Source organism: Pteronotus mesoamericanus, unplaced genomic scaffold (genome assembly GCF_021234165.1).
Source record: "Pteronotus mesoamericanus isolate MK-2021 breed Mesoamerican mustached bat unplaced genomic scaffold, CSHL_Meso_final contig_169, whole genome shotgun sequence".
Lineage (NCBI taxonomy): Eukaryota > Metazoa > Chordata > Mammalia > Chiroptera > Mormoopidae > Pteronotus > Pteronotus mesoamericanus.
The window spans coordinates 8,515,689-8,529,155 of record NW_026555068.1 but is presented as its reverse complement, the minus strand read 5'-3'; the positions used below and the strand labels follow the sequence as shown (position 1 = coordinate 8,529,155).

General features: G+C 36.2%; 1 protein-coding gene across 1 annotated transcript in view; it reads left to right on the top strand.

Annotated features, from left to right (window-relative positions):
* The first annotated feature begins 660 nt into the window (after positions 1 to 660).
* The window catches only part of KCNU1 (potassium calcium-activated channel subfamily U member 1), a 118,798-nt gene continuing 105,991 nt past the window's right edge, over positions 661 to 13,467 (top strand). The window contains 2 exon segments of the mRNA XM_054565772.1: positions 661 to 855; positions 3,550 to 3,669. Coding sequence (XP_054421747.1) covers positions 661 to 855; positions 3,550 to 3,669 — 315 coding nt within the window.

The window sequence follows — 13,467 nt, the reverse complement described above, 5'->3', positions numbered from 1 at the left end:
TTGCTCTCATTCTGAACTTTACCCCAGCTGAACCAAAGGGCTTGCTGACAGGGCAGAGATAAAAACAAGAAAGGGGAAGGTCCCACAAAGAAGCAATAAAAGGAACAGAGTCTCAGGTTCAAATAACAATTGACCCGTGTTCACCCCGGGAAAATTGTCTTCTATGATACCTTTACCCTATAGCAATCCTTTCTTAGTGAAAGGATAAACTAAAATCTTGAAGTTCCTCTCTCATCTGTCCTTCCAAGATTACTGAGAAGGTGGTATTTGCTCAGATGAAGAATCAACTCATTGACACACAGATGGCTGGATGTCATTTCATTCAAAAAGAGCTATTCTGAAACCGTTTGACTACACCAACCAAAGAGAGAGCCTGTTGACCATAGCCACAAAGGATGTACATTCCGGAAGGTCATGTAGAAAATAGCAGAATCTGAGAATTCATATCATCTGAAGACCCCTGTTGTGGGCGCCAGCTTTCCCCCTCTGTTCATCGCTTTGCATCCTATGAGTTAGCACCTCAATGATTAGCCAACCCATGTTCTTAGAACCACTCATTGTATTGCACCCGGTGTTAAGACTCTTATACACTGAACTCTAATTCCTAGAATCATTACCATGCGACCGTGACATCATAGAATTCTGACAGTCAGTTTACTGATGTTTCAAATCAACCTACGAAATGTTAATGGGCAAGAACTGCAGAAAACATCCTGCACACCTGAGATCCAAGCCGCGTTTATTCTTTCCTCCTTAGGGACCTTCTTAAGTGGACTTCTCATCTTGCTCCTTTTCAGGCAAATCTGGAGGGCCATTAAGAGATGGAAAAACGTCAGGGGAACAGGAATTCTCTTGGTCAGTTTCCTTATTTGGGATCCCACTGTATGAAAATCAGAGACAGGTTTGACATGTGTTTGTGTTTAGAAAATGATGACAGCTTCACTCAGTTCACAGGCTAACAGAGCCAGCTCTGATCTGGTGCCTTAGAAAGGGGCCAATCCTCTTTAGGCTGAAAATCCAGCTCCCAGGCTGCTATTCTGAAGGCTTCGTGTATAGGGCCAGGCCTCCTCTCTTATAACTGGGGGGGAGAAATGTCTTGTATGGCTGATAATGAATGCTCGCTCTGGAAACAGAGATCGCTTTTCTAAAAAAAAATCAAAAAACAAAAAACCCACCACAGATATATTTATGCCTTTATTTTAAATTTTAAAATGACAATTGTGCTAGGTCCTATGAGGGAGGCAAAAAGGAACACCAAAGTCAACCTTTCAGAAATCCATCATTCATGATGCACATGCATGCACATATGTACACTGCCTTTTTTATACCATGTTAATGCAACACACCAAGTGGCACGTGCCTATCACATGGACACCCATGCATACGCATGCATGACACCCTGCCTCAAATGCAGGGACCTTTTCATACCGAGATAAGTCTCCCTAGGGTGGGTGTTGTTGAATGACACCAGGCAAATGATGACTACGAGAATAGTGGTATATTACCCAGATAAGGAGTTGCATAAGAGCTTGAAAATAAAACTCTCAAATGCTACATAACAGCTATTCTATTACCAGTGGTCCAAGGCAAAGAGCTTTATTATGCGCTGTGTGGCTTGTTTCTAAATTTTGTTTCCTAAACTTTGTTTCTCTGATTATAGTAATTTTGATAACAGAACACATTTCATCTGTCAAATATAATTAATATTGAAAGGTGGCTTAAAACATTTCTCTTAACATTGCTAAACATTGACAACAAATAAGAGAATTTATAATAGCTTGGTAACTTATAACTGACAATCTCATAATATGGAATTCAGGTTTCTGCATTCAAGAAGTACCCAATATTGATATTCATAGATTTTGTTGCAAAATAAGCTCACATTATTACTAATTATTTCTAGATTAAAGACTTTAAGCAGTGGCATAAAAATTGGGGAAAGAATTCTAGGTACTGACTTCTTAACAATACTGACAGAGTATACAATAGGTATGATGAATTAGCCTTCTTTCCTATTTTCAATGCACAATTCAGGTGGCAGAATTATTTAATCTTAGACTTCTGCTCCAGGAACTGTATCTTCTTCCCCATTATATTCATTTGCATGTAGTTACCAAAATGTGAGAATCCATTTGTCCATAAATATTTGCTTTGGATGTAGTTCCTGTCCACCTTTCAGTCCAGAAGTGCCCTTTAATTAGGAAGCAAATGTTTCAAAATGTTAAGAAATGAGGTCCAAGCAACCAGAATACTGTACTGTTCTACTCTTGAAGCTTGAAGACTTCAATAAAAGTTGAGTGACTTCTCAATAATTTGTTATACTAATACAGATTGAGAGTGCTATATTTTTTCTCTAAGCTTTTGGGAAAGTTGGCCTAATGTAAAAAATGTCACAAATCTGGGTACTGTCAAAAGTTCTTATAAAAATTATTTGGCAAGTCATAATTTTTCTCCTTAAATGTGCATTTTAAAAAGGTTCACTACATTAGTAAGTATAATTTTATTATATCTTAGGGCCAATTTGTTTTCCACCGAAGGCACCTCCAATTTTATAATGAAATTCAAATGAGTGTTCTATATTAATGTCATATTGAATATTTTTAAAAAATCAATTCTCAAACATCTCAGGAATGCACATGATGAATCACAGGTATGAAAGGGCAAATCATTGATCAAGATATGAACTCTATCCAGTAGTTATTTATTAAGATTTCTCTTCCTACCACTCAGAAAATATGAGTAGAAAAATCAAGTCATTTCAAAACCCTGGCCCGGCCTAAAATGAACTTTTCTAAAAGTCAGAGGGTCCAGGCAGCATGATGTGGTCAGTCCTAATTTGCTTGTTTTTCTCGGTGGTAGTTCAAGACTAGCAACAGACATGGAGGTGAATTTAGACTCCACTTTTCTTGATTGCCTGCTTGTGGGCAAGTCATTTAATTTCCCCACACCTCAGTTTCCTTATCAAATAAAATGGATTTAATTATACTTTGTCTATATCATAGGGGGTACATGTCATATATAACAAATAAAGGCACTTGGCAAATGAAACGGCAAACTATAATTTCATCAGGTTATGATACTAGATAAGGAACTAAAAGCAACATCAAATACCTAAAACTTTCCTTCTTTTTCTCTTAATAAAGCAGATATTTAAGTAATCACCTAATAATCCATTTGTAATTTTTTTTTTTTTTTTTTTTTTTTTTTTTTGGTCCACATTGCTTGATGGAAAAGGGTAAGACCTTTGTTCCCAGAGCAGAAAGCAGCATGATGCTCTCAGTCCTGATCACTATACTCACGGCAATTTGAGGGGTCTGGGAGTAAGAGTGTGTGAGAAAAGCATGATGGAGACTGGAATTCAGCATTAAAAAGCTGTGCAGAGGACCAGTCAAATGCAAACTCAGTAAAATGCATTTCTTGAAATAGTGTTCCGTAGGTTAGACTGCCTAAGTGGGGTAATTTCTGATTGATACCACAGCAGGAGAATCTATCAACAGATCACTTTCTCTGAGGTCCAGCTCATACCCAATTCTTCTCTCTTGCTTATAGAAACTAATCTTGTCGAAGAGTATTGGTATTAAACATTTAAAAAGTCTCCAACTCCATGGAGTATTTCATGATCGTATAGAAATGTTACTTTCGGCACAGACCTTTGTGGGGCAAGTGTTGGTAAGTACATTTTCATTGTTATCCCTGCTAACAGACTTTAGCCATAAGCATGATGATAGTCAGTATATATAATTTTATCATGCATGTAAGTGTCTAATGCTCTCTGATGGCCTCATCTAAAACATCACCATCTCCCCAATGCCATCTCTGTGTCTACCTTCTTTCGCCATTGTTTTCCTTGTTTTTTCTTTGGAGTGAATATAATTACTTGGAATTATATTTTATATTGATTGTCAGCCTGTCCTCCAGAAGAAAAGCTATATTAGGGCAAAGGCTTGTGTACATTTTGTTCTTCTTGTGGATGCATGGCATATAGCCAATGTTCAAGAAATTTTGATGTTTAGTGGATTATCTGGCCTGAAGTATACAGCTATTTTCCAGTCTTTTGAATATAATAGCCTCTTTTCTTCCTTAAACAAACTAGTCATTTTCTGCCCTTTCATAATACAGGATCTGGTGGAAGTAGTGTCATTGAGCGTGGTTGGTACAGTACATGAATGTCTCTCATGAGATGGACAGCAATTTGAACATTTCACCTAAAATGTCACATGGTGTATTTGAGTGTGGTATTGTTATGTTACAGAATTACATGCTATGATTTTGTAATAAAATAGTTTTATGTAATAAAAAGGGGCGTTATTTGTGCCAGACCCTGTATTTATCATTTTACTTCATGTTTTAATCTGGGTAATTTAGACCTATTAAAACTCAATCCAGACATCATCTCCTTGCGGAATCTGACTTCATCTCTGTATCAGGCTAAGAGTCTATCTCTAAGGCTCTATAACATGCATCAAACACTGTTATTAAAATTATCAGGGCATATGCCTCTCTCCCCAGTACACAGTGAGCTCCTTGAGAGGAAAGATTATGTCATGGAAATCTTTGTATACCATTGTCTGGGAAAACAAGATGCCCTATAAATGAATATTACACTGATCATCATTTCAGTAGTAGATTTTGATCTGAAACATTAAAAATCAGAAAATGTAATTTGAGGGTATACTGCCATCAGATGGTGGTATGACAGAAGTAGACTCGTGTAAGCTAGAGTTTCCTCTGCATTTTTATAATTGGTAAAGACATTGCTCTTTTCTAATTAATGTTGTTTAATTCAAAGTAATCAATTTTTAAAACTTATTTGGAAGTACATAAGTAAAACTGCTTTGATAAAATCTGCAAGGAATGTTGAATCATCTGGGAATGTGCCTCTCTTTTCTCTTCTAAGGTTTTGATCTTTTTTTTCCCCTCCAAAATCCGTCAGAATGATCTGTTAGAGAAGAATTTTATGAATATGATTATAACATGGATTTCTTGGTTAGGATCTCTTCAAGTGTTCTAACCATGTTTGACTGCATGAGGACGATATTAGAAATAATTGCATTAAGGGTCCCTGGCATGAGGCAGAAAAGAACTTTTATCATCTATCAAATTCTCCTTTTTATAAGAACACCAGTCCTATAGAATCAGTGTTCATCCTATGACCTTTTCTTAGCTTGAATATATCTGCAAAGACCTTATTTCCATACATGATCACTTTCTGAGGTGCTTATATTAAGGACTTCAACATATATTGGGGGGGCATGATTTAACACATAACCGTTGTAATGATAAATGTAACAAACCTCAACAAGGATATGACATCACAAATATCTTTACACCAAAAATTTAACTCAGAGATAATGAATAAATGAAAAATACAAGAAATAAAGAAGAAATATTAAAAATGCAAAGGTAGTAGGAACTTTCAGTTCAGTTATCTCGTATCAGGACATGCTAAATAGACAGAAAAATAATAATAAGCATGAAGAAGACCACAGTAGCTTAATTAATGAGTGAGCTGATTGAAATTGTTAAACTCTATATGCTGAGAACAAATTCAACTTACAAGGGACTATGGACAATTTGTAAAAATTCAGCATATATTAAGCCACAAAAAACCCCAACTACAAAACATTTAAAGTACAGACAACATTAACAGAAAAAGGTGGAATAAATAGGTGAGTAATAAATAAGCCCAGGAAAAAAGGAGCAAAAACAAAGACTTCATAGCTAAAATTTAAAAAATTTCTCTCTTTAATGATTTTTGACTCAGAGAAATCAAAATAATAATTTTGGTATATATAAAGCATAAAAATAATGAAAACACCACATATCACTTGCACCTAAAGTAAAAGCTGAAGGTGGTTCTGGGTTAAATGCATAACAATAAAAACTTTTTGATAAATAAAAAAATTAAAAGAATTAAGCATCAATCTCAAAAAGAGAAATAAAACACATTAATTTAAGCAGAATAACTACGAAGTCAGAAATTAGTGAATTATTAAACTGCTGATTTGAAACAAACAGTCAAATAGAGAAACTAATAATCTAAACAAAGAAAAGAGGGGGGAAAGCACAAATACATATGAAATAAGATATTAAAATGAGAAAATAAGTGCAGGTAAAAAGAAATTTGAAAGATATGTTTGCAATTAAATTTGAAAACTGAATGATTCTTTAGGACAATATAATGACCAAAACTGATCATAGAAGAAACCTGAACAGACCAAATATATGGAAGAAACAGAGATGTTGTCAAAGACCCATATTAATTTTGCCACCATCACTCCTCACCTGCCTCCTACAAGAGACCTAGATGATTTCAAGGTCTAGTCGAACAAATCTTCAATGAGTAGATTTCTCTAATGATAATTCAATAGTGCCAGGACATAGAAAATAAAGGAAAGAAGACACCCGTTTTTCTTTTTCAATGAAGGCACAGTATCTATATCAAAATCCCCAAGATAGCAAATTTAAAATCTTTACAGACTCACACCCTTAATACCTTGGGGGAGGATTCATGGCCAACAACCTAGTGGAAGAAGAAAAGGAAAGGGGAACAGCAGAAGAGGAAGATGAAACAAGGGAAAAGGAATAACATGGAAAGTAAGGAGGAGGAGGAAAATCCAATAACCAAAGGGGAAAAAATATTATCTTCAAAATAGAATACCTTCTAGAAATTGTTCTAGAAATTAGAACATGGCAAAGTATCAATCAACTTTATGGGTTTGGGTTTTTTTTTTTTTTCAGTTATCACAAGGTCTGCTTTTACTAGTACTTGTGGGGGAATTGTTTTTTAACTTAGTTCTCAATATAGTCCTAGTCCTAAACAATCTGTTCCCTTGGTGGGAGAGGTATGTTGCTAATTATGTAATAAACTATGTTGCTTTGTTTCTCTGATGGCTAAACCATTTAGAACTAAAATTATGGCTCATGTTTAGTATGTGTATCTATTTTTAGCCTCATTTTAGGCACCGCTTTATGTCCACATTCTGTTTTTCTGTCTTCTCTCGCTTCTATTTTTTTTAGGTAATCTAACACTTTATGTGTCTTTGTATTCTGCCTTAACTCTTTCCCATAAAAGTGCCATCTTTTCTGTGAATGTGCAATCTTTTCTGTAGATACTTAAATAAGCCCTTAGCTAGAACAACACTATACTGTAGGTCTCAGTATACAGAACAACTAAGTGAGCAAAGAAAGCATCATAATTCATTTGGAAATGAGAAAGAATATTTCAAAAATGATACTGGGAAAATTGACTAAATAAAAAATTATTTTGTTGGGTTTTGCTCATTTGTGTAATGTAATGGAAAGAAAAATATAAAACACACTAGAAATGATCAGTCTCTTTACATTTTGCATCTATTGTTTATGTTATAAAATAAAATTAAATTAAACAAACTTCTCTACCACCTGGAAATGTTTCTTCACCTATGTTTTATTCCATTTCCTTTCTTTTTTCATATTTCATATTTAATATATCATCAAGCATCAGGAGCTCATTTTTGTTATATAGTATGAGGTACACTGTAGTTTAGAGCTCTTTATCATAGGAACAAAGAAAAGACTGATAGAAAATACAATATTCACACTAATTATTTCTGGATGATTTCATTGTTTGTCTTTTTATGTACATGGTAAAATATTCAAAAAGTATCAAAGGATATGTAGTTAAAAATTACTTTCTTCCTTACCCTTATCTCCAACCACTGCTATGAGTTTCTTCCTTCAAACCTGCAAATTCTGACTTGGCTGGGGTGTGGCTCAGTGGACTGAGTGCCAGCCTGCGAACTGAAGGGTTGCTGGTTCGATTCCCAGTTGGGGCACATGACTGGGGTTCAGGTGGGGTCCCCAGCTGGGGCATGAGAGACGCAACAGATTGATGTCCCTCTCACACAGTGATGTTTCTCCCCCCTCTCTTCCTCCCTCCCCCTTTCTCTAAAAATAAATAAATAAAATCTTTAAAAAAAAACAAAACCCTGCAGATTCTTAGCAACACTGTCATATATATTTTCTTTAGTTGTTCAGGTAATGAAATAACTCTTCTCCCTTCCCCACTGTAAGTTATATCTATAAAGTTTAAATTATGAGGTGATAAAATTTGTTATTCCTTGTGGCCACTCTTTGTGGAGAATAGTAAAGTGAATGGTTCTTGGAGCAAGTGGAGGTAAAATCAGATCTGAATTCAAGTTAGTCCACGGATCTTGTGTCTTCAAATTGAAATTCATCCCGATCCAGGAAGGAGGTAAATGTTGCTCCAGCAGACTTCTGAAGGGCCAGCAGATATCATCAGTTCTCCACCTTTCATAGGTGCTACTTCTTAAAATGGATCCACCTGAGGACTCTTCCCAACGGTTCTCTTCTCCTATCATCCTTTTACATTCCCTCTTACAAAAGAGACGTACTCTCATTACCTCCTTTTGATAAATGAGGAATTTGATGCATAGAGGTAAAATGAAAACATTATAAAATGGCGATAAATAATACTATCTATAGATAGTTTATTTCAGTCAATAAATAAATTAATATATAAGATGCTGAACCCTATCTCATTTGAGCAATAATTAATATCCATAATTACATACATTAATTTAAAAATCCATCTCATTTGGATAAATTTCCTATATGATTTTACTTTTGATAATTATCAGAATTTGTAATATAGTTGTTGTTTAATCAAACGCATCTTAATAACTGTAATGATAATTCAACCCAGAAGAAATTTTAAGAATATATTTAGATTTGTATCTCTCTGATGGCTAGTGATGTTGCACACTTTTTCATATGTCTATGGGCCACCTGTATGCCCTCCTTGGAGGAGTGTCTCACAATGAGATATCACTTCACACTGGTCAGAATGGCCATCATTAATAAATCAACAAACTACAAGGGCTGGTGAGGATGTTGGAGAGAAGGGAACCTTAGTGCACTGCTGGTGGGAATGCAGATTGGTGCAGTCACTGTCGAAAATAGTATGGAATTTCCTCGAAAAAATTAAAGATGGAACTGCCTTTTGACCCAGCAATTCCACTGCTGGGATTATACCCTAAAAATCCTGAAACACCAATTCAGAAGAATTTATGCACTCCCATGTTTACAGCAGCTCTATTTAAAATAGCGAAGATTTGGAAACAGCCTAAGTGCCCATCAGTAGGTGAGTGGATAAAAAAACTGTAGTACATTTATACAATGGAAAGCTAAGCAGCAATAAAGCAGAAGGAATTCCTACCTTTTGCAACAGCATGGATGGAACTGCAGACTATTAGGCTAAGCGAAGTGAGCTAATCGGTGAAGGACAAATACTACATGATCTCAAGTATAAGTGGAATCTAATGACTATGGAAGTGAGGGTCAGGCTGGGTGGAGGGGAGGCAGAGGGGAAAAAATTGGGACAACTGTAATAGCATAAATAATAAAATATTAAAATAAATATTTAGAGACAGGTGTTAGAAAATGTAGATTCTTTTAGTTTCTTGCACCTTTGAGATTTTACAACTGTGTCCCCATATCTCCATTCAATTACTATTTCCTAGAGGTGTTAAGTTCTATAATTTTGAGTCAATATGACACAGGATGATCGTAAACCCAGGTTTTTGCCAGTTGTCCTGATGTAATTGATAATAGAGTCTTGCATTCTTAAAGTTTACATGCGTGGACAATAATAATAGAACCATCTTTGTTTGTTTGTCAAAGCCACAGAACATTTTCCAAAGAAAAAGAGCCACTAGAGAGAATGCAACTTTGAAGGACTCCTTAACTTCTCCATGGGTTAACAAAATAAACTAATGAACAAAATAAACCACAGGCACGGAAACATGGAGCAGACAGAAAGAGACCAGCGGGGATGGGGAAGGAGGGCAATGGTGGAAAGAAGGGGAAGGGACCAGACAAAGAACATGTATGAATGACCCATGGACATGGGCAACAGAATGGGAATTGACTGTGGGAGTGGGTAAAGGGGTAAAAATTGAGACAACTGTAATAGAAGAAACATGATTTATAAATTTAAAAGAAAAAAGTCTACCTTTAGTTAGAAAATAAAAACACTTTTTCTCTTTTACCTCCTAATTTACCCCATTACCCTCTCATGACCTGCGACGTCTCTCCCTTCAGGTCTCATCTAGCCTTGCTGGAAATGTACACTTTTCATTAGACTCATGATATTCATATATGCATAATTAATATATTTTTATCATTCTTGACTTCAGTACCTCGTTTTTTCCCATTTATTTTATTTCCTTTTCCCCCCATCCAGTCAGTTTTAAAGATTGAGAATACTATATCACATACAACCCCACCAGTTTAGGGTGGGAATTTTCTAATAAACCTTTTTTGACTCTAATATCTGCTTCTTCTCCTATCATCCAAAGATCCACCCCACGTCTGGGGAAGAGCTGACTGCATAGGCCCTGAGTTGACTGGAAGAAATCCCCTAGTTGACATACTTCCCTTTCGCAACGAGAATAGTCAGGGAGAGCAACTTGTAGTCCCCCAAGAAAGAAGAATGAACAGACAATAAACAGGCTGCTTTACCTGGTAAAACTTGCCCTTAAAAAAGCAACTTCCTTAACCCACAGGTTACTTTTTTCACCATGGCAGTGGCTTACATTGGTCCTCGTGAGGACCCTGGTCCCCAAACACAGAGTCTTGGTCTTTTCATCGCTGGGTCAGTGCTGATGAGCTGAGCCTTCCTGAAGTCTCTCTCAGTCAGCTCTGCCAAGGGTTTGCGGTCGCATCCCTCCTCAATCTGGGACCCCGGTATCCAGGACCTTGGCGGCTCCCCCTGACACAGCACCCGACCTGGGTGCCTCAGGACTGCACTGCGCATGCCCAGCGCCAGGTCCCACCACGCATGCGCAGTGTTCGCGGGCGTCCAGAGGTGGGGCTGGCCTAGCATTTCCGGCTACTTCAGTTGAATTTGATTTATACACTTTTTTTTTCCCTCAGAGTACTACTTTGGCTATTTGTCACAGACTTTGGCAAGTAATGCCCTCATTTTTATTAATGTCTAATTTGTCTTGACGTTGTTTTACATTTTAATTTCTTGTTTGATTCATGGTGTATTGAGATTAATGTGGTTTGCTTTTATTTTCTGCAGGATAGAGTAGCTGGCTGTCTTTTCTACTTTGTTAAAATTTATGGACCAAGAATATCACTGCCTTTATGATTTCTAGTTTATAGAATGTATGGGGAAATTGTTGCCCAGTACATGATCATTTTTATTACTATTTAATGGACTTTTTTGAGAGAATATATGTAATATCTGTTTGATACATAAGAACTGTTCATTGTGTTATGTATTTTTTCCATATCCTTAATTATTTGATAATTGATTGAAAAGGGAATGTCAGAAATTTCCGTTATTTTATACTTTCATCAAATATCTTGAATTCCCAACAGGTTTTTGAATTATAAATTTTATATAACATCAATTAGCACATAAAATTACCTGTTACATCTATTATATCTTCTCCGTGGAGTGTGCCTATCATCAATATGAAATATCCATTTTTGTTACATTTAGGGATTTTTAAGTTTTGGGGGGGGTAGCTGGAACATTTTAAAATCCAACATTAGTATGTAGCATTGTTTCCATTTTATTTAAACTTCATTGGGATGTCTTTGCCCAGCTCTCTTTCAGTCTTCTGTCTTATTTCCTTTTAAGTATGTATCATAAATATCATTTACCTGGATTTTCATTCATTAATTGACTTACAAATACGTTGATTTGTTAATTCATCAGGGGAGTTATTCTTCTTATGGTGATCTGCTCTATTGGTCTTTATAATAATTAGAAATTGGATTTGCTGCATAATAGAATATCAATTATCAGTGGCTTAAAAAAACAAGTGGGATGTCTGTTAGTAAAAAAAGAGAGAATGGGTATTGGATACACAACTAAGCTCCATCCCAGTCTAGGTCCCATGTCTTACGGAAGAGGCAGAATTACATGGCGGTTACAATTTTTGAGAGACATGGACTAAAATCTTGGCTCCTCCACTTCCTACTGTGTAACCTTCAGCAAGTTAATTTTCTTAAATTGGATTCTGTTCTTATAATATGAATAATCTCCATTAAAGTATTCCAGGGAAAGTTATATGGTAATACATGTAAACCATTCAGTTTACATAAGCATTAACCATTAGCTGATACTTTAATTTCTGATTTGTTACTTTTTATTACTTTTATTTATTTCCTTGTATCTTTGACTTGGATAATTCCATTTTTAATACACAACATAGGAATATTGGGTAAATCAAATTCAGAACAAAAATTTTTAGCATTATATACCTGTTAAGATTTTTTTCTTAATATTTACATCAAGGTCAAAAACCCATTATTTTTATCTTTCATTAGGCACCACTTTTATCTTTCTTCTTTTTTTTTCTTGAGTACTTTCTGTATTTATTTTCAAAGGAAAATGTGGGTGTTATAATCTCTGAATTCTTGAATATCCAAAAATGGTTTTTATCTTGCTCTCACAAGTGAACAACAATTTGGTTGGATGTAGAATTCTTGGCTTGCAATCTTCTTTTTCTAAACTCTCAGTAAATGTTGTTTCAGTGTCCTCTAGCACTTAAAACGACCTGTTCTCAGGGGTGTCCAACCTTTTGGCGTCTCTGAGCCACACTGAACAAAGAAGAGTTGTCTTGGGCCACACATTAAATGCACAAATATTAAAAACTGATGAGCAAAAAACAAAGTTTTAAGTAAACTTACAATTTTTTGGGGGGCCGCATTCATAGCCATCCTGGGCCACATGTGGCTCGCAGGCCGTCGGTTGGACACCCCTGTCAGCTAGATGCTACGCTCTTGTCTCTCAGCGCCCAACCCACCCTCTATCCTCTGCTCTGTGATGTGAGGCCAGGACTCAGCAATTATGTGTCCTGCGTGAGCTCCCTTATGCTCATAGTTAGGCTCTGCTGACCGGCATCTAGAAACCTAGAGGGGAGGAAGGGAATTGCTTCTTTGATGTTTTGCATCTGTATTTTTAAGCCTCACCTATTCAATGATATTTTACTCCTGTAGCAGCCAGTACTTAAGAAACGATTCAAAAACTGTTTTTTTCCCTCAACGCTGCCAGAACCAGGCTCACAGCATCTAAGAGGTACAATTACCAGGCAAGCCAGGCCCTGTCCTCCTAGGTCGGAATCTCACCTCCCACGGGTACCTCTCGTAAAATGCTAAACATTGATAATCCTGACCTCTTTTTGTTAATCTCTCAGCCAGTGTGGGGGTGCAGCTTCTTGCAGTTGTGACATCTGTGTTCTTTTTGCTTTTCAAATCCTCCAAAACTAGTTAACAGATTTCTAGAACCTCACTAGGAACAGTAGCTGTAATTTTAAAAAGTTTAATTACATAGTCTACGTTAATTCTTTCATGGGAGGTCATTTCATCTCTTTTCTCTGCCTGATCTTCTTGTTCTCTTATACTTCCCACATGGCTGTCAATTTTCTGTTGTCTGCTAATATTTGT